Here is a 23,378-nt window from a genome sequence, read left to right as displayed (position 1 = left end):
CTGTCCCACCACTTATTACCTGTCTCTGACTTTGGGTAAGTCACTTAACATCTGTCTCAGTTTTATTTATCTACAAAATGCCATGTCTAATACAGATCCTACCTACCTCACTAGGTAAGGATACTTACAGTAATAGTTGACGTTTAGATAGGACTTTAACTTTTACAAAGCATTTTATATACATTATTTCATTTTATCCTCAGAAAAATCATGACATATTATCTTCCTTTTTACAAATTAGGAAACTGAGTCTCATGTTACAGGACATGTCCGTGTTTATACATCAAGTAAAATGTCAGAGTGGAATATAAACTCAGGTCTCTCTAAACTCCATATCCAGCATGCTTTTCCCTATCCAATGAGGTAATATGTAAGTGATTGGAAAATTATGAATCTGTATGAAAATATAAAATATTATGTTTAGTATCCAGCATCATGCCTTGCCACAGCAGAAACAATGAATAAATATTGGTTCAATTACTGAATTAGAGGTGCTTTGAGGGAGATATGATAAAACATTATTTTGTAGATAAATGTTGTGCTATTAATCCAGGAGATTGGATTATGTGACCTAGTATTCAATGTCCTCTCATAAACAGGTTCAATAAATTGTATGAGAAGTAAGTAAATTATTATCCATGTAAATATATGATTGCTTCATATATACAGTATTTCAGTAGGCTAATTTAAATAGAAATTTCTGTATCTTTTAAGTAATATGATATTTGTCAAGATTCACGCCTTAGAGTCTTAGATAACATTTCACATTATTTCAGTAAAAGTACCATATGTTTTATTCAGTCAACAAATATTTATTAATTGGGAAAAGCAATATGGTAGGCACTAGGGATATAAATAGAGAATTCAATAATCCTAACTTACAAGGAGCTAATATTGCAACATGAATGCAAAAAGTACACACACACACACACACACACACAAACACACACACTATATCTATATATTGACATAGATATAGTGTGTGTATGTACATATGGGATAAAGACAAATAAATGTATGCTAGTTTGAGAGGGAAATTAGAAAGTGATCAGGAAAAGCTTCATGTGGAATGTGGTACCTCAGATGTGTCTTAAAGAAAGAGAAGGATTTTATGAAGTGGAGATGAGGAAGAAATGCATTCCAGGCATGGGGGATAGCTAGTGCAAGTGCACATAGATGGGAGATGGGATATTGTATAGGAAAAAAAGAGAGAAGACTTAACACTGAGTGCAAGAGGAGGGTCTAATGTCAAATGAGGCTGGCAAGGTAGGTTGCAGACATGTTAGAAATGGTTTTAAAAACTAAACAGAAATGTCTATAGATTGTAAGCTCCCTTAGAGTAGGGACTAGCTTTTGCCTCTTTTTGTATCTCTGCCCTTAGCACACTTCCTGGCACATAGTAGGTTCTTAATTCATTTTTATCATATGAATGAATGAATCCTAAAGGCAATAAGAAGTCACTGGAATTGATTATCACTGGAAGAATCAGCCTCATCAATTCATGCAACATTTTCTTTGCCTTGAGGGTATGCTTAAGTTATTTATGTAGGAAAGTACTATATCCATGGTTAAGGAAAATTATTTTAGCAGCATTTAGAATGAACTAGAATTGGTAGAGACAAGGCAAATGAAGAGGCTGTTGCAATAATCTAAATGAGAATTGATGAAGGTATAAATTAATGCAATAGCTATATGGGTAATGGAGTGAAATGATAGGATGTAAGAGATATTTTGATGGTAGAAACAGCAAGATCTGTCAATTGATTCAATATGTGGTATGAGAGTGAAGTATCCAGAATAATGCTGATATTATAAACCCGAGATGTCGGGGAAATGGTGGTACCTGATTTGGAAATAAAGGCCTTTGGAAGAGGAGAGGGTTTAGGGTAAAAGATGAGCTGAGTTTTAGACATGTTGAATTTAATGTGTCTCTAGGACATCAATTTGATATATCAATAGGTAATTGGTGAAGCAGGAATAAAGCCTAAGAGAGAGATGGGGCTGGATGTATAGATTTGTCATTTGTATAGTTGAGTTGATAAATGCTTCCATGTGTAGAGTGTCCTTTGTTCTCTAAGAGGGCCATGACATCAGGAAGATGATGCCTTGACTTGGAAGTGAATTGGATTTAAGTGAGAGAGGGTAGGGCAAAGTCATTAGCCTCATTTTCTCTTTTGGAGCCATCTCCTGTCCAGTGGCCTGACATAGATCAGGACAACTGGAGATGGTCCAGGATGTAGTGGGAGACCTTGGCCTTTTTAAGCTAAGGATTTCTGAGTTCTCATTTTGCCTGAGGCAACACCCATAATAGCTGGCCAGATTACAGGGAGAGGGCAAAGACAGTATCAAGATAAGGGAAAAAAGGATGAGCAATTACAAAAGACCAGATTTGGTGATAACAGATCATCTGTAACTTTGGAAAGAGCATTTTGATTTGAGGTTGGAAGCAATACTCCAAAAGGTTGAAGAATGAGTGAGAAGAGAAGAAGAGGAAACATTGGTTATAGTAGCTTTGTTGAGGAGTTTGGTTGAGAAAAAGGAAGAAAAAGTACCTAGAGAAAAATGCAACATGTGAGAATAGAGAGTTTGATTTGAGAATCAGGTTGCAACATGCTGAAGAAGACAGGTGAGACTAAGGGCACATTTAGAAGAGCTGACCTGGGCAAAGAGAAAGTCATGGTTTTTGTTTTTTTGTTGGACACTGGGGCAAAGAAGGAGACAGTGAGATGATGTCTAATGGTTTTATGATGAAGAAAGTGAGAGAACAGGGAGCTCATGTCAAATGGTCTATTTTCTAGGTAAAGAGGCAAGGTACGTACCTGAAGTGGGTGAAGAGGGGTGAAGCTCAAAGAGGAAAAAGCAGGTTTGCATGAGTCTGTGAGAAATAAGATAAAAAATCAACTAGGGAGGAATAAAAAGATTGCCTTGCTGAAGTGAGGGCACAGTTGACATTGAAAACAGGAATTTTTAAGTACACATTTTGCAAAATTCTACAATTGGAGGGTGGGGGGGATGATCCATGACTTAGGTTAGGCAAGGAAGAATGAGATTTAAGGGCATAGAATAGTGAAGAGTTGGAATGGCTGATATTTCAATAAAGATTATTACATTATTTTGTAGACATTCCCTTTAATTCCAAGAGAGAATGTCTGCCAATGACAAAATGTGTGTGACATTTGATATTCTTTAAGTGATGCTTTTGAAATGTGTATTTTTCAACTGTGAATTTCATAGTGTATATTTTTACTTGCCTTCTACTAGTATTCAACATCTTAGTAAAGAGCATGGATTTATCCTTCCTTTACAGTGAATGAGAAAGTGAGGCACCCTGAAAAAGATATATTGTAATTGATAACATATGGTAATAACAAGTTAATAGTGAAACAATATTGGAATACTCAAAATCATTACTCTTATATTAGAAAAAAACTTTATGAATTGAAATTTTGGCACATAACTTCTCTCTAGATTGTTTTACTGGGGTCTTTAAAAAATCCAAAGTCTGAAGGTATTTTATGTATGAATCCAATGCCATTAACTTCTCAAGTGACAGATAATTACAAGTGTGATTATTTGGAGCATATCCTTGCTTTTTAACGAAAGAGAAGCTATGTAAATTATTTTCTTCTTTTCTTCTCTGTTTGGTAATACATTGATTTTATGAAAGTTTCACACTCAGCTGAAGCTCCCCTTAAATCTTGCATTGCTAATTTAAAAAAAAATGAATCATGTATTGGTTCTCTCAATAAAATATTGTTTCTCTCTTTCTTCCCAACAGTATGCTATCTGGCTAGTCCTCTGGGTTACATGGAATGTGTTTGTTATCTGCTTCTACTTGGAGGCTGGGGACCTCTCAAAGGTAATTTACTATCTAACTTGTTTCAGTCATCAGGCCTGGGTTAGCAGTCAATTTCTAAAACTAAGCTGTCTTTTTATGAGCCCCTCTTGTCTTCAGATAGATGAGCCTCTCCCAGTAGCTACTTACAGTGCACTATATTTTGGACCAACCTTGGCAGTTCTTTAATTTAAGGTTATAGGTATATCACTGATTATACTTGTGAAGAAAAATGACACTCATGGATTTTTATCATCCTCATTCAATATAGATTCAAACAAATATTTTGGGCAATCAAGGACTTTGACAATGGTGTTGATTTCTGTTTTGGTTTTGCAACTCATATCTTAAAGAAAGAATAGAACCTTGATAGAAATCATTTACCTTTCCTTTGGCTTTCTTGGTTTCCTTGTCCCCCAATACGTATTACCTATATTATGATGGAACAATTATATAACAAGTTGTCATAATTAAATGAATTGTTACCTGAGTTAGAGTATTTTTACTATAGAAATAAAAACACAAATAAAAAAACTAAATCCCATTTGAAAATATTCTCTGAAAGAGATTTTTATTTTATACCCCCTCATGACTGATAAAGCTGATTTTCCCATTTGGGGGGTATGATATGAGAAATCTCAGTTTTCAAAATGAATGAGTTTGTTCCCTATGGGCTTCATAATTCTATGTATTTTTTTCTATTTTATACTTTTAAGAATATTTATGCCTGGCAATTCAGATTCTTGTGATATTAAGTCAAAATGAATTATAAGCTTATATGTTCATCTATAGAATTAGAATTTCTGTTGCATAATACTGTGAACAAAGAGTATCTATATATAATATTCTACATATATTATGTTTTACACATATGTTTTGTGCTTATCACTCTTCTTATTAGTAATGTCTTGGAAACAGTATGTTTGAATTGGATATTATACTTCTTTAAGTTCTAATCTTGATTCTGCTATTAGCTACTTGTCTGATCTTGAATAAGATACAGCTTTCTGTGCCTCAATTTCCTCATCATGAAAATATGATTATGAGAACACATGTTTTCTAAGGTACTTTTTAGATGCTATATCTCTCAAAGTTTCTAGGATGTACAAATCTGCTTTGAATTCAGATTTGTGTGACTTTAAATGTATATACTATGATAAAGATCAATACTGTAGAATATTATAAAACCCATTGACTATACTTCTGTTTATTATTTGATTGTCACAGATATAAAGCTGATGTTGACATATGAAGGCATAGATTCATGCTATATTAGAACTAGAATAAATTTTAGAATTTATCTAGTCTAGTGGTATCAAACTCAAAAAAAATTAATTCTTATGGGCCAGATACTGACTTAGAAAATCACAAATTAACATTGTTTATATAGTTTTTAAAATTATTTAATATTTTTTAGTTTTCAGCATTGATTTTCACAAGTTTGAATTACAAATTTTCTCCCCATTTCTACCCTCTCCTCCACTCCAAGATGGCATATATTCTGATTGCCCCATTCCCCAGTCAGCCCTACCTTCTGTCACCCCACTTCGCCCCATCCCCTTTCCCCTTACTTTCTTGTAGGGCAAGATAGATTTCTACGCCCCATTACCTGTATACCTTATTTCCTAGTTCCATGCAAAAACTTTTTTTTTGAACATCTGCTTTTAAAACTTTGAGTTCCAAATGCTCTCCGCTCTTCCCTCCCCACCCACTCTCCCTAATAAGGCAAGCAATTCAACACAGGCCACATGCATATCATTATGTAAAACTCTTCAACAATACTCATGTTGTGAAAGAGTAAATATATTTTGCTCCATCCTATCCTATCCCCCTTCATTCAGTTTTCTCTCTTGACCCTGTCTGTTTTCGAAAGTGTTTGCTTTTGATTACTTCCTCCCTCTATTTGCCCTCCCTTCTACCATCCCCCCCTTTTTTATCTCCTTCCTCCTTCTTTCCTGTGGGGTAAGATACCCAATTGAATGTGTATGTTATTCGCTCCTCAGGTCAAATCCATTGAGAGCAAGATTCACTCATTCCCCCTCACCTACCCACTGTTCCCTTCCTACAGAACTGCTTTTTCTTGCCAGTTTTATATGAGATAATTTACCCCATTCTCTCTCTCCCTCTCTCCATCTTTCAATATACTGCTCTCTCATCCCTTAATTTGATTTTTTTTTAGATATCATCCCTTCATATTCAACTTACCCTGTGCCTCTTTATATATATATATATATATATATATATATATATACATATATATATATATATGAACACACGCACACACACACACATATATATGTGTATATATATATTTATATGTATGTATGTATTCCCTTCAACTACCCTAATACTGAGGTCTTGAATTATACACTTCATCTTTCCATGTAGGAATGTAAACAAAACAGTTCAACTTTAGTAAGTCCCTTATGAATTCTATTTCTGGTTTACCTTTTCATGCTTCTCTTGATTCTTGTGTTTGAAAGTCAAATTTTTTTTCTTTTGTTTAAAAATTTTTTATTTAATTTATTTAATATATTTAGTTTTCAGAATTGATTTTCACAAGAGTTCGAATTACAAATTTTCTCCCCATTTCTACCCTCCCCCCACTCCAAGATGGCATATATTCTCATTGCCCCATTCCCCAGTCAGCCCTCCCTTCTGTCACCCCACTCCCCTCCCATCCTCTTTTCCCTTCCTTTCTTGTAGGGCAAGATAAATTTCTACGCCCCATTGCCTGTGTATCTTAATTTCTAGTCACATGCAAAAACTTTTTTTTTGTTTTTGAACATCTGTTTTTAAAACTTTGAGTTCCAAATTCTCTCCCCTCTTCCCTTCCCACTCACCCTCCCTAAGAAGGCAAGCAATTCAACATAGGCTACATGTGTATCATTATGTAAAACGCTTCCACAATACTCATGTTGTAAAAGACTAATGATATTTTGCTCCTTCCTAACCTATCCCCCTTTATCCAATTTTCTCCCTTGACCCTGTCCCTTTTCGAAAGTGTTTGTTTTTGATTACCTCCACCCCCATCTGCCCTCCCTTCTATCTTCCCCCCTTTTTTATCTTCTTCCTCCTTCTTTCCTGTCGGGTAAGTTACCCAATTGAGGGTGTATGGTATTCCCTCCTCAGGTCAAATCTGATGAGAGCAAGCTTCACTCATTCCCCCTCACCTGGCTTCCCTTCTCTTCCTACAGAACTGCTTTTTCTTGCCAGTTTTATGCAAGATAATTTACCCCATTCTATCTCTCCCTTTCTCCCTCTCTCAATATATTCCTCTCTCATCCCTTAATTTGATTTTATTTCTTTTAGATATCATCCCGTCATATTCAACTCACCCTATGCCCCCCCATATATCTCTCTCTATATATATGTATATATAGCTATATATATTTACACATACATATGTGTATACACACAAATATATATATATATGTGTATATATATATATATATATATATATGTATACACACATATATATGCATATTCCCTTCAGCTACCCTAATACTGAGGTCTCATGAATCATACATATAATCTTTCCATGGAGGAATGTAAACAAAACAGTTCAACTTTAGTAAGTCCCTTGCAATTTCTGTTTCTTGGAAAGTCAAATTTTATATTCAGCTCTGCTCTTTTCACTGAGAAAGCTTGAAAGTCCTCTATTTTATTGAAAATCCATATTTTGTCTTGGAGCATGATACTCACTTTTGCTGGGTAGGTGATTCTTGGTTTTAATCCTAGCTCCATTGACCTCTGGAATATCATATTCTAAGCCCTTCATTCCCTTAATGTAGAAGCTGCTAGATCTTGTGTTATTCTGAGTATGTTTCCACAATATTCAAATTGTTTCTTTCCGGCTGCTTATAGTCTTTTCTCCTTGACCTCGGAGCTCTGGAATTTGGCCACAATGTTCTTAGGAGTGTTCTTTTTGGGATCTTTCTCATGAGGCAATTGGTAGATTCTTTCAATTTCTATTTTACCCTCTGGCTCTAGAGTATCAGGGCAGTTCTCCTTGATAATTTCTTGAAAGATCATATCTAGGCTCTTTTCTTGATCATGGCTGTCAGGTAGTCCAATAATTTTTAAATTATCTCTCCTGGACCTATTTTCCAGGTCAGTGGTTTTTCCAATGAGATATTTCACATTGTCTTCCATTTTTTCATTCCTTTGGTTCTGTTTTATAAAATCTTGATTTCTCATAAAGTCACTAGCTTCCACTTGCTCCAATCTAATTCTTAGGTGGTATTTTCTTCAGTGGTCTTTTGGACCTCCTTTTCCATTTGGGTAATTCTGCCTTTCAAGGCATTCTCCTCCTCATTGGCTTTTTGGAGCTCTTTTGCCATTTGAGTTAGTCTATTTTTAAGGTGTTATTTTCTTCACTATTTTTTTGGGTCTCCTTTAGCAAGTCATTGACTTGTTTTTCATGGTTTTCCCACATCACTCTCATTTCTCTTCCCAATTTTTCCTCTACTTCTCCAACTTGCTTTTCCAAATCCTTTTTGAGCTCCTCCATGGCCTGAGACCAATTCATGTTTTTCTTGGAGGCTTTTGATGTAGGCTGTTTGACTTTGTTGACTTCTTCTGGTTGTATGTTTTGGTCTTCTTTGTCACCAAAGAAAGGTTCCAAAGTCTGAGTCTGAATCTGAGTGCATTTTTGCTGCCTGGCCATGTTCCCAGCCAACTACTTGATCCTTGACTTTTTCATTGGAGTATGACTGCTTGTAGAGCATAGAGTACTTTGTCCCAAACTTGAGGGGATGCACTGTTGTTTTCAGAGCTTTTTCTACCCAGCAAGCTCTGTCCCAGCAGTGCTTCTGCTCTCCCAAGAACTGCCAACCCAGACGGCGACTCAGATCTAAGCAGGCTCTACACTCCAGCTCTGATCTGCCACTTAATTCATGCCTGGGTCCAGAAGCAACTGCAGCTGTAGTTCCATAGTTGCACCACCCCCGCTTCCCCCAGGGTAGTGGCTGAACTTCGAACTCCTTTCACTCTGTCCCCTGCAGTTTTTCCCACTAACCTTCTCTGTCGTCTTTAGTGTTTGTGGGCTAAGAAGTCTGGTAACTGCCACAGCTCACTGATGTAGGGCACTAGGGCCTCTTCCTCCTGGCTCCTAGTGTGGTTGGTCTGGGTGCAGCCCATACTGGGCTCTGCTCCACTCTGCTTCCAGCTCTGTGTGATAGACCTTACCTAGCAACCATCCAGGCTGTCCTGAGCTGAAGCCCTGCTTCCCTCTGCTATTTTGTGGATTCTGCAGTTCTAGAATTTGTTCCAAGACATTTTTTATAGATGTTTGGAGGATCCTGGGGGAGAGCTTTAGGCCAGTCCCTGCTTTCCAGCCACCATCTTGACATTGTTTACATTGCATTTTATTAAACATTTCTAGATTATATTATAATCTTTTTTGGGCCTTCCTTGGGAGTTTTTTAGGCATAAAGTGTTGAGTTTATCACCTCTAAATTCTATTCCATCCCTTTCACTTCACAAATAAAGAAACTGAGAATTGATATCCAAGGTCATTCTGCCAGTTAGTAGCAGCTTTGATATTTGATTTTGTTTCATGAGACCTAATATATTGGTTTTTCTACCCTACCAGGAACAAAAAGATTTTTCAAATTTAGATGATTCTTTAACGCTTTGATTGACACTAATGAACCTAATTAGGATGAAGGCTTTTGAACAATTACATAAATAACTTTGTAAATAGACCTAGAAAAAGAAACATAGTAAATAGTTTTATCAATTGTTTTTCCTTATTGGCTACAGTAAGGAGAAATAAGAATTGGACAACCAGAATACTCCAGTAGTACCTAGTGATATCAGAAGAGAGGAAGGCCTCAGAACTTTGGATAGGACTGCATTGTGTGAAGTTATAAGTAGCCAAAAATTATCCAGGATGAACAGGCATGGATGAATTATGATCTATGTAGTTAGAGGGAATTTCTCCATCTTTAAGAAGAGTCCCATTTGAGTTTTTTAGAGTCATTTGCCATTTCTGAATCTTTAGTTCCAATTCTACTTAGACTATGAATTGATTGAAAAAGGAAAGGACATAGAGGTGGATAGTAGCATTATTGCTAAAACTCTGCCCTCTACTATCATTCCAGGAGGAAGTAATAGTATGTGTCACCAACTGAAAAATAAATTGTAACATGAACATGTAATTATCATATTCCAAATGATTTTGGTATCGCGTGTCAAGTAGCTAGAAATGGCCAGGATTTAAGCAAGTTTGCTTATTTACTATTTTGATTGACATACATGTGTATGTATGTATGAATAAAGATAAAATGAGTTGGAGCTGTTGTTTAGTCATTTTCAGTCACACCCAATTCTTCCTGACCCCATTTGGGGTTTTCTTGGCAAAGATACCAGAGTGGTTTGTCATTTCCCTTTCCAGCTCATTTTACAGATGAAGAAACTGAAGCAAACAGGGTTAAATCATTTGCCCAGGGTCTCAACAATCAGAGGTTGCGTTTGAACTCAGGTCTTTCTGACTCCAAGCCCAGAGCTCTATCCGCTGCATCTCCTAGCTGCCCCTTTCCAGAGAGAGATAAAATGAGTAGAAGACATCTTACAAAATAGAAGCCATCCTTAATTTAGCAAGAAAAAAGTCGATGCCTAAAAAAATTAGGAGCATCTCTAATCTAAATGGGCTTTGTCTTAATTTGCTATTAAAAACTTAGAAACTCTGCTTTGTAAAATGGCTCCATTAAAATGCCTTGAAAGTAATATTGTATGCAGTATTTCAGAGCCAAGATAGCTAAGGTAGATTGTGATATATGGTCTATTGGAAGATAGTCTGAAATATCTCCTAGACTGGAAGGAGAAAAATTCCACACATCATTCCTGTACAAAATTTGCTCCAATCCAAAGCTGGTGTAGTAAATATTGAATACTTTTAAATAGCCATGATTTCAATGATTTGTATATTGTGTATTCTCTCCAGTGATATAGATCACCTCTTCTTCATACCATAAATGCCTCCATTATATGTATAGTTTGATACTTAATAACCAGTGTAGCACAGTTCAATGCAAAGAAAACTGATTTTGAATTAAGAGGACTTGGTTTCAAATTCTGCCCCTACCATCTGTGTAAACCTGGATAAATCACTTTACTTTTCTGTAAAATAAATGATAGATTTGGACTAAATATCTCAGGTAGGTCTTGCTCTCTCAAGATCCTCTAAGCAATAAGTCAATGATTCTATGATTTCATCATAGGTGTGGCTCTGCCAAAAAGGCAGCACTCCTCTGTGACATAGTAAAAATTTGGAAGATTCTGTGGCAGAAAAATAATGTATCATTTGTGGCCAATTAAGTCACTAGCTTTTTCCAACTTAGCTGGACTACTCCTCAGATAATAACCATATGGTTCAGGACTGCTATTTATTCGGTGTGGGGAACTCTTAATATAAAATTTCCATCTACGATCCAGATTAACATTTTGTGTGACTTCTAATCTCAGAAAGTTGCCTGATTCACTGAGGAGTTTAACAAATTGACCACATTCACAAAACTGGTAGATGTCAAAAACAAAATTTGAGTCAAAGTTGTCCATACTCAAAGGTTAACTTTCTCTGCATTATATAATGCTCCATTTTACATTTATTTATTTACATTTTCATATTATTTTAATAAAAGGTCCTAAATGTACTTAGGGTCACAGGAGATGGGAAAATGAAGGGGTAATAATAAAATCATAATACTTGTTACATACCAATATGTTTGTGCATGCACATACACACACACACACACACACACACACACACGTTTACTTTAAAAAATGAGAGAGAAAAAAAACAGAAAATATGTTACCAGACCTGTGGTGATGCTCCTGGGTATTCATTGCTATTAAGCAAAACATGTCAGTGCCTTAAAATGTACTGCACCAGATAGACTCAAAATAGAAAATACCTAATAACTCTTGGGAAAGTAGAATATTAGCCTATACTTTCCACTCGGGATTTCCTGGGAGGTTCTGACCCACAAGGGACATTTTGGCACAGCATGCTCTTAGAATCGTTTGATAAAATTACATCTGAATAATAAATGCCTCAAGTGTATGTGTGTGTGTGTGTGTGTGTGTGTGTGTGTGTGTGTGCGTGTGTGTGTGTGTGTGCGCGCGCGTGCGCGCTTATGATAGTGGGAGAAAGAGTTAGTGAAATAAAGAATTATTTTATTTCTTAATAGAGTGAAGTGACACAGCTTGGGAATTTAGAAAATCCACCATCCTTCTTTAGTGCAAATCCATCCATTTTGCTATTAATTCCAAATAAGTTGAAGGCACCAACTTATTTCCATTAGCAAGTAAATCATCCCTAAGAGCCTTTTTCTTCTTGAAATTAGCTATAAGGGACAGAGGCCATGAGATGGGTTTACAACTGCTCTTTATTTGAGCCAAAGGAATCTGTAAAGATGTTGACATTTTTAGTACCGTGAGATTATCACCTGCTAAAAGGACTGGAGGAACTAACGGATTACCACTAAGCATCACTGCAGAGCTGATCGGGGTCTTTACAAGTGGTCGGGGGAAGTCAGGATGCGTAATGGAGATCAGGCAGATTCTTTTTGTAGCAATCGCTGAATGTCTTTTGCTGAAATCTGGCTCCATGTGCATCTAAAATCAGTAGGATTTGTTTTACTTCAATGCCAACAAAGAAGAAAGGGGAAAAATGCCTAGGGGTGTGGGGACGATGGTGTTGGGAACACCTAAAGCTCCCGTGGACATATGGTTTTATGATTGGGATCATATACGGGCACAGCACGCCCTGCTGCAGAATCGTCTTTCTTTCTGGCATTTCTCTGATCCTTTGCCTCACTGTTAGCCCCTACACCGCTGGCTGTCAGGGAAGCCTTTCAGCAAGGTACCATGACCAATGAAAGGAAATTGTTCAGGCGGCTCGAAAAGAACAGACAGGATTGCTTCTTAAAGCTCACATTTTGCTTCCACACAGGAAAAGCCCATACAGCCTACCAAAGATGAATTCCTGACCTAATTTATACATCTCTGCTATCCCCCCATAATCCATTTTGTTCAAAGAAATTCCACAGTAGAATGAGTTTTAATGACATTTTCCTTTTTTGAATAATCACCTGAAAAATTGTAGAGTAGATATTTACCCATATTGGCTAAGTGAGGTGAGCTAGCAAGCCCTGGAAGTGCCAGTTTACCTTAAGAAAAGAGAAAATGGCTGTATTAAAATTTTATATGAACACTCACACTCTCTCCACTCCAAGTTGTGGCAGAAATGAAGTGATTAAGTGCCCATATGCTCAAAGAAAGTCAAGGCAGGGGCTTCCTGCTGAAAGCGCCCTCTAAGTCTTAGAGATTTGTAATAGTATAGCTGCAAGGGCATTAAAGAGCCTTATAACGCATTCTAGTTAGTAATGGCTGTTTGGCAATGAAGTAGTTAATAACATCTGCTCTGCCTTTCATTTTACAACCCAAAGCTGGTCTTAGCAGAGTCCATGAAAATTTAATCATTTTCTTTTAACAAACAATCTAAAGGATAACTCTAAAGGACAAAGTTATATGTGTTTTTCCCTTTTCCCACTCTAAGGGTTTGAGAAAGGTAAGATTATAACATTTAATTCTTTAGTTGCTGTGTCTGCTTTATATCCCTTAAAGTAATATAGTGCCAGAAGTGATCAAGCAATCAGTGGTGAATGGAAAGTGCATAGATAAATGAAAGCATGAAATAAGAATACTGAAACTATATCTATTAATGATATATAAGATGTAGAATGGGAAAAAATGTTGTTTTCTCCCACCACTCCCAAGCTACTGGTTTCTATATGACTTGCATTTGTTGGTATAATTAGTGTAGGTTGGGTTTGTATATGTCAAGGAAGTTTTGCATTTGCAAACAATGATGTGTGTTTGAGACACTGCTATATAATGAATGTGGGAAGAAAGAAGGATAACAAGTGTTTTGGAGTCTTCACTTTGTCTATATTGCACTAGCTCTGCTTCTTATACCAGTGGTCTCCAAAGTAGGTTCACTAGCCTACTAGGGGAATGACTCAAAGGAGCATGTGATTAGCCACTTGGAAGGCTCTACAAAGATAGATTGAATCCCACTGTCCCCTTGATACCCACCCTATGGGCTTGTCTCCAACATGTTCACATTTCATTGCTCTGCCCATTACTTCCTCTACTAATCAACCCAATTTCTCTCACTCAGCCCCACTTGGTCCCATAAAAGCAATTATGATATGCCCTTGACCCTGGAATCTTCAGCTGCCACAGGTGCTTTTGGAATCATACCCCACATCAGTATTTTGTGCCTGCATCAGGTGCTTATTTCATAATTCTGGGAGCAGTGTCTGGTGAATCAGAATGTCTCATCCCACCCACCATCCAATTTCATTTTTGTTTGGTGAGAGTGAGCGACCCAACGTTAGTAGGTACAGAATGAATCTCGGATCTCTTTGCTTTCTGTTTTCTCCAAATCCTATCCCTCTTCCAACATTGCTATTACCACTGAGTACTATTGAAGGCAGTGCTATCCATCTACTTGGCCAGTTTCACAACCATAATGTCATCCTCATTCTCCCTATCCATATCCAATGAGTTAGCATTTCTTGTCATTAGTCATTACTAAGTCCACAATCAGTGAACCTAAATGCATACTACGTGGTAGACACTGTTTTAGACACTAGATATACAAATATAAACACAAGTATAAAGGTACATAAATTTACACTCAAGGTGCTTACATTCTACATTTCTCAATCTACATTTCTTCATATCAGTTACATTTGCACCAACTCACTCAACACCTTGTTCAGGTCCTCTGCACCTCTTGCCTGGCCCTAGTTTCCTAATAGGTCTGCATGCTTCAAGTCTCTCCCCTTTCAGTACATTGTCTACATTCTCTACCAAAATGATTTTCTTAAAATGTGGATCCAACAGCTTTACTCCCCTACTCAATAAACTTGAGAGGTTCTCTATGGAGTCTTGGATCAAATATAATTTCATCTTAATCTCCTCCTTTTAAGTGTGTTTATGTGTAAGTTTTATGCTATACATGATTATTAGACCATTAATATATGTATGTAATTTATAAATAAATATGTAATTATTTACTGATAGGATTATATGACCAATTAAGTTCAGACACCACTGCATAATACAACCCACAGATTGCTTTTAAAAAATTAACATTTAAAGTATCAGCCAACTTGGTATGGAAATTTACTATTAATGTAACTGATTGTTTCAAGAATATACATTTTTAGCAGAGTGTGTAAAATGAATGTCATTCTGACAACTCCCTCTAGTTATTGAGTTCCCTTAGTTACAAAATAAAATGGAGGTCAGTGGAGGGTATTACAAAGAACACTGAGTTTAAAGTTATCACATCTTTCTAACCTTCAGTTTCCTCATCGGCAAAATGGAGGTGATAATATTTACATGAGAAGAATCACAACATAGTGGATAGATGCCAGACCTTAAAGTCAGTAAGAACATTTTACTTTAAGAACATTTAACTTCTGTCTCTGACATATACTAGCTGTGTGACCTTGTGTAAGTTTTAAATCTCTCATCACCCACAGGCAAACTTCTCAGTCTATAAATTTCCTATGAGCTCCAGATTTGCATTAGTGAAAGGAATTGCCACCCTGGGAGTTCTCAATACCAGTAAAATCACAGGTTTGTGACCAAAGAAAAATATCTTACATGCCCACATCACATGACTTTGGCAGCTGAATGAAGGATTGCTTGGCATGGAGAGAGAATTGAGTCTGGCAGACCCATCAACAGGCTCTTGCTATCATTCAAGCATGAGGTGATGAGGGCCTCATGATGAAGGTGGTGGCAGTATCAGAGGAGAGAAGAGAGTTTATTTAAAAGATTTTGCAAAAGTGCAGTTAACAAGCCTGGAAACAGATTGGATATTGCAGGGGGTTGGGAGGGGGAGAGATTGTAAGGAACTGAGGATGACACCTGGTTTACAAGCATTGGCAATTCAAAATATGTTGGTGCAAAGTTATGAAAAAGAAAGGGGGTAAAGATAAATTTGGTTTTGGACATGCTGAGCTTAAGATGTATGTGGGATAGCTGATTTGAGATGTCCAATAAGCAGAAGATCAGCAGAGAGGACAGCCTTGGATAAGTAGATTTGAAAATCAGCTTGGAAATAATAATTGAATTCATGGGAGCTGATGATATCACCAAGCAAAACAGCAGAGAGAAAGAAGAACAAAGGGCCTAGAACAGAGGCTGGTGGGGCACCTATGGTTAGCAGGTATGACTCGGATGAAGATCCAGCAAGGAAGATTGAGAAGGAGCAGTTAGATAGTTAGGAGGAGAGCCAGGAGAGAGGAGTATCACCAAACACTAAAGAGAAAAGAATATCAAGGAGAGGTGTTGAGTCTCAGCTGAGGGTGGAACTTCTATTAATCAATTGATAACTTTTTCAATAACCTTGATATTACCTCAATTTGATTAGCAAAAGAATAATTACGTAAAAATCTACAACAACATATTGTAAACAGCACATTATAATGAGCAGCAGTTAAGATTGCTTAGTTGTAGTTTCCACACTGGGTTAGTTAATGGTTTAAATGTCAGGGTTGCATATAAAAATCACAAGGCAACCTGCAGGTTGTTTAATTTTGAGCATATTACCTTCCTGGGATGATGTTTTAACAGATGTCCTGTTAAGATAACAGAGGAACAAAATTAGCTTGCAACTCAAAGCATCTGCTTAACTTTGTAGGTAAATGCCTTTGAGCATTAAATCTGACCAGGGTTGTTGGATTAATAGCTGTGAGAATGTTTCCAGTAAATGATTTTTTTTGGCTTTCTTACTCAGGGCAGATTTGACATGCTTGATCATATATCTAATAGATGGAAATCGAAAACAATATTGGCAACCAGCAGAGCTGAGTTATATTGAGGGTACGTTCACAGGGTAGCTACAATACAATGTACTCATAGTTATCTTGACTTGCAGCAATTCTTTAACTGTAAGTTGCCTACCAATTAGAAGAGAACAAAGTATAAAAGAAGCACTTACCTTCATTTTAACTGTGCCTTTGTTGGCAAATATATTTCCCCGTGATTTCTGTTCCATAATGAGGCATGAGCAAAGAAGTTTTTGGTATCATGATGGTTTGCATAAATTTGTATTTCGTGAAACTAGGCAACTCACCACTCATTAGAGATTATTAGCATACAACTCTTAGTTGCTTTTTAGCTCGAGTGAATCTGAGTCTGCGAAACTTAGAGCTTTCCTGATATTTACTTTACTATGTGAGAAATTCCAGATGCTGGAATGAGTGCTTAACTCTGTGCTTGGTACAGAGTAAGACTCTGATAAATCATTATTGACAAGTCATGCTTCTTTGCTTGGAGACAAGGGGTAGGATGGGCAGAGGAGAGAGGTGGGACTGCATTGTGTCTAGGTACTAGAAAATTGAATTGTAATTATGCAGGCTACGGGTAATGGCCATTGCCGGCCATTGCTTTAACATCAAAACAATTGACTTTGAGCATCTGCATTTTTGTGGTTGCACAAAGAAATATTGATAAGGGTTCTACTCGCTTTCTTTGAAATCATGTGTATAGAGACATGCATAATTGAGTAATGATATTAATTGTTATACTCATCAATATGTAATACTCCCATGGATCTATGATCTCATCAATTCAGATGTTCTCTTCACTGAAACATACTACAATTATCCCATGCCTACCTCCTAAATGACTAGAGGTCTTCATCACTGTCTCCAGATATCAGGAGGTGCTCTGACAGTCTCCCTATCATCCTTTGGTCGTTGTCACATGAGCAGCACATCTTCCATTTCTGTCACACACTTCTCATACATTTCACTGATCACATCCTTTCTCTTATTCTTTTTTTAATTTTTACTTTATGGAATATAACATGCACATCAATATCATTGTATTATAAAAATATGATTGCACATGAAACTGCAAATCTATTATGTACAAATTGCTATTTTTTAAAAATATATAATTAAGTTATCAGGTAATTTTTTCCCTTTTTTCTTCTCCCTGACGTAGAGATGACAATGATTAGACAAAAATATACACATGTATACACATGTGTATAAAATCATTCTATACATTTATTCATCAGTTATTTCTTTGGATACAAATAGCATCTCCCTTCATATGTCCTTTATATTTATTATAATCAAAATGACATTCACTCAAAGTTGTCCTTAAAACAATATTCTTCTTTGGTATTCCTTACTGGTTATATGACATGGTCTAAACACATATATGGATATATGTACATACTTAAATATAGGAATATATATATATATGTAAATCTATATGCGGGTATTAATACAACACACACACACACACACACACACACACATACACACAAACAGAAACATGCAAGAATGTGCTGGAGAATGTTTAATAATTTGCTCTCCAGAGGAAAATTGCATGTACAATACTTTAAAGTTTAATCTGCATTATTAACATTTTCTCCATCACTCTCTTAAGTCTATACAATCAAGTTCTAATTGGTTGTATTTTCTAATTTCTGAGGTCTAAATTTTCACACTGAAAATTAATAATCACTTCTTGGTAGCTGGTTTGAACTGGCTCCAGCACACCCTTGCCAAAGGATGCTGCCAAGACATATGTATCCCTACATCAATGGAGAAAGCTGAAAATCACTAAAATGCAATCACTAGTGTGGGGAAGTCTCAGTGTGGTTACTTCCTCCACTAATGAAGATCAATAATTTCTCTGTAATTTATGGTCTTAGAGAGTTACCTACCACTTATGGTTAAGTGAAGTAAACAGAGTCCCACAGAGGGACTCTCTGGTCAGAGGCAGGATTTGACCCCAGGTATTCCCAACACTGAGATTGGCTCTCACTCTCCACTGTAATATACTATGTTTCCCTAGGAATAACATGATTGGAAATATTTGTTTACAAAAATCTCCTAGAAAGCTGTTACATTTTATTAATTTCCACCAATATGAAAGCTACTACTGGGACCTTATTTTTTAAAGCTCTTGAGGAAGGGAATATTTTCATTTTTTCAGTTGGCTATTCAAGAAAATGGTGAGTTAATCTTTCAGTGAACTCTTCAAATTATAAGGAAGAAGAAGAAAGTAAAAACTGTAGATACTAGTGAACAAAGTTGTCAATCCAGAGAGAAATTCTTTTTTGGAATGTGACCATTACCCAATTCTGGTCATAATCCCTCACTATGAATAATAATTTACTAAAAGGTTATACAAAATAATCTTTCCCTCACAGAAGGAAGTCTATGTTCCCATTGAATTTGAACTCTCCAAATTCATGTAGTAAAATGTGAGATGAATAGAGATTAACTATCTTTTTCTTATTACAACTAGTACTGTTATTTAGGAAATGAAAATAACAGCACACAGTTTATTACTTGCTGAAAACACACTGGGAATCATTAATTCAAGCTTTTAGGTACAATTTTTGTATTTGTTAACTAAACTCTCCTTTGTGTTCTTTCTCCCAATGTTTAGCATGCTAACAGCTCTTTGATTTATTCAGTAATAGGAACCCTACTCTGCTCTTAGAATAAAGAAACAAATGGACAAAAGTAAAGTTCTGTCTTATTTCTCTCCTACAAAGATCCTTGACTTCTCCTGTGTGGGTACTTCCTTCATTGCTACAGATTACAACACTTCTCTAATTTTGGTCAATTGCCTTCCAGATTTGTCATCACTTTTTAGCCATCAAGGCTGTGAAACTTCTCTGAACTTTGCCCAAACTGATCCATGGCTGACAGATCTATGGTCCATCAAACAATGCTGAGCATAGATTAGAAGCCTTTGCAGCCTATTAGGACTTGGCAGCCAGAACTTGTGCTCTCTTACCATATAGCCTTTGAGGACCAAGAGCCACTGTGCCATGATGAGGCAGGGGAATAGAACTTTAATAAAGCAGAGCATTAATTTAGCCAACAGCTGTCTCAATAAAGTTACCAATCCTAGGTTAAAACCACCCCCTCTATATTAGATGATCAAAGATATTAATTATTTTTAAATATTGAGTATTGTGCAAATTTGGATAAGAGTGGTAAAAAGCCACCAAGCCATCACCTAGTTAGTGGCCACTTCTGTGAGAAGCCTCTATGCATTTAGCTAGCCTTCAAAAAGCACAGTGTCACCAAGATGGAATTTTTAGATAATAGCAGCTACCATCCCATGTGCCTACCCATTCCTGTCTATAAAATTCTAATGAAAATTGCCCATGAATACATCAGTGGCACCCTTGATGAATATATGAGAAGGGTACAGTTGGATTTTCACAGACTTTAAAATCAGATCATTTCTTCACAGTCTCACAATCGATTGAGGTATAATCAATCAAGCAATAAGCTTTTATTAAATGCTTACCATGTGCCATGGACTACCTAGGTAGAGTGGATACAAAAACAGTGCTGATATAATTTAAAAAGCTCACATATCAGAAAAGACAGCGATTAATATAAAATAAATACAAGGATTATTTTCTTTGCAGGGGTGGGGGAGGTGAAGTTCTAGGAGCTGAGGGAGAAGGTGGGAAAGGAAGTCTCAGGCATTTGAGATGGACTGGGAATTCCAAGAGATATAAATACGAGACAGTGAATTTTTCAGGTTGGGATATGGGTGGGGAGCAAGGGAATGGAATTTCAGATGTGTAAAATAGTGAAAAGTCCAGTGTTAAGATGATAGGTTTGTGCTTTGTCTTTTTGTTCTCTGATTATAGAAAAGCATTTCACTTAATTTATTAAAATGCTCCCTTAAAGTCTGTCCCTAATCAAAGTATCTCCCTGTGCATATATTAGGATCATGTAAAATTCCATGACAGATGTTACCAGGGAGATAGCTTTGTTCAAAGATCTACTAATACTAACGTCAAGCAGAGCATCAAAAAGACAGCTATATACTCGTCAGTAATGTCATGGGCAATTTCACCCTCAGAGCCCTAATAGAAGAAGTATGCTCTGTCAATGTAAGAGTTCTATAGATGATTCCATGTTTTAGAAGCACCTTATTGGTAAAAATCAAGCTCCAGAAAAATACAGTGTGGTCTATTGTCCCTCAAAAGAGAACATCGTGGCAGTTCATTTTAGAAATAGAAAATGAAAGAAGAATATAGCATAGCCATAGATTATGGCACATGGATGAATATCACTGAGTCCACCAATGTTTATGTTTTGAATAGATGCTATTAATAAATGGTGATATGTGCTCATATTTGGATGTGAAGAAGATAGAAGATTTTGGAAATTGAACAGTACTTTTACTTATACCAAGCTTCTCCCTTTCATGAAAATATCTATGAACACTCAAAAGATCATATATTTAGGGCTGATAGAGACCTTAGAGATTATGTGGTCCAATACTTTCATTTTGCATGTACCTAGATGTTGGTGGAAACTCATATCCTTGGGAAGATGGAAATTTCCTACTTTACTGAGTGCTGGAAGGACTTAGCCCCTCCTACTTCTTAAGAGAGTACAAAGAGGAGAGATTCCGTCATGAGAGGCAATGCCATGAGATGAAGAGAAAATGGGAAATAGGATGAAAGGGAAGAAAACCAACCCATTCCATCATAGCCTAGGTATGTCCACCACTATCATTGCATCCAGATATGCATGTACCACTGCTTCAACTAGCCACCACCACCAAAAGGATAGTTAAAGATAATAAGAGAGCCCTGCACCAAAAGTGAGAGTGGTAGTACAGACTCAGCAACAAGCTCACTGTAGTCCAAAGAGAGGAGTGAGAGACTGAGAAGCAAAAGCCACGTAGAGTAGTTGCTGTGGAAGTGGAAGCAAAGTTGAAATAATCATGCAAACACTAGAATCTGGAGCCTAGACCCTGATTTTGCTTAATTTACCCAAAAGGGCAGAGATGGTGATTTCATTTCCTCTCCCCCTTTTCCCTCCCTAGGAGAAGATATATTCTTTTCAAATTTTATCTTTGATTCCTTAAAGCTCATTTTACATTTCAGTTCTCCATTTGAAAGCTGGATTAAGATAAATCTTTGGATAACCATTGCTTTGCTGGTCTGCATATGTTTCATTTGCTTAAAGGCTACAATCAAAAGACGATGTTTTATACTGCATATACTATGTATGTATTTCTATCACAGAGGAGGAAGAGAATGAAAAAGGAAGAAAGAGTAAAAGAGGGAAGGAGGGAAGAAATGAGAAACAGACACACAGACACACACACACACACACACAGAGATTTTTTTTCTCAGTCATTGTGACTTTCTCAGCTGGTGAACCAAAGAGATTTTATTGATTCATTTTTTTTTTTTACTGTAACTTCTCAGAAGCAGAGAAGATCAAGTGACTGAATCTTGACTATCCTGGACTTAGAATAAGCCCAATGACTTTCTGGTGAAGACTGCAGTCTATTGAGCAAGGTTGTGCCTCAGGCCATTTACCTATTTCCACAGTTCCTTCCAAAATCAGATTTAAAAAGAAGCCCATCCCCCTAGTGAGGTAGAGTAAAAGATATAGACTAAAGGGAATGTCACAGTCCTAAGGGAGGAACTAGGAACAATTGATACTGTCCACATATAAGTGTGGTGGCTAGATAAGAGGGAGTAACCAGTTTTCCTGCTCCTCCCCAGTTTTTACCTTCTATTCCACCTACTGCTAGAAGGATGGAGCTATGGTGCATAGCAACCTGGTCCCTTTAACTCTTATGGCCTATCCCAAGGCCTTCATCACATCTTCTGATATAATTGCTTTCACAAATTTTCCCCCTACTGTCTGCTTTTAATAGGTTTTTTTTTTCTTTTCCTGGATCCATACCTCATTATTCTTGTCTTTTTTTATCCCTATCAGCCAATCAACCTGCGGCATTTTTCTAATCCTTTCTAATTTATTGTTTCTAATACCTATGGAACTTTATAAGTTTGTTATGAGGTTGAAAGGAGATAATGAAGCACTTTGCATATTTTAGATGTCATACGAAGAGTAAAGTATTAGAACCAATATTTGAGTTCAGGTCCTAAGATTCCATATACTGGAACCTATCCTAAGATAAGGTCATACTGTAAATAATAGTGTTCACAAGTTTTCAATAGGAGTATTTAATATACATGAGAGAAGAAACTCTTTGTAAGCATTTTAGAATTTTAGAATCAATTATTCAATAGTGACCACAAATACATTAAAGCAACTGTTAGATGATTTTTCTGTTCTTTTCTGCTAGCAACTCCCACCCCATCTTTATCTTCAGAGTTCAGAGCCATTAAAGACTTTTGATGTTTTTGTAATAGAAATCTGGCAATGATGTGCTTGATACATTAGAAGGTGGGAGGATTGGACATTTGCTTGGGGATATTTGTTGCTTCATTGGACTAAAAAAAAAAAGGTTATTCAAGGTAACTATCCAAAAGACATTTACTCAGATTGAGGCAATAAATAAAAAAAATATATAATTTTTTTTAAATGAATGCCTTCTTTTTGGGTAGCAAAGGATACAGTCCATAATTAGTCCATAGCTCAACGAATATTATATCATTAAATGCAAAACAATGCAAAGGAAATGAGAC

General features: G+C 36.5%; 1 protein-coding gene across 1 annotated transcript in view; it reads left to right on the top strand.

Moving 5' to 3' along the window:
• The window catches only part of NKAIN2 (sodium/potassium transporting ATPase interacting 2), a 1,347,683-nt gene that overhangs the window by 746,289 nt on the left and 578,016 nt on the right, over window positions 1-23,378 (top strand). The window contains exon 3 of the mRNA XM_036768989.1: window positions 3,779-3,859. Coding sequence (XP_036624884.1) covers window positions 3,779-3,859 — 81 coding nt within the window. The remainder of the gene's footprint in view (window positions 1-3,778; window positions 3,860-23,378) is intronic.

This window comes from Trichosurus vulpecula, chromosome 7 (genome assembly GCF_011100635.1).
Source record: "Trichosurus vulpecula isolate mTriVul1 chromosome 7, mTriVul1.pri, whole genome shotgun sequence".
Taxonomy (NCBI): domain Eukaryota; kingdom Metazoa; phylum Chordata; class Mammalia; order Diprotodontia; family Phalangeridae; genus Trichosurus; species Trichosurus vulpecula.
This window is presented reverse-complemented; position numbering and strand designations above follow the sequence as displayed.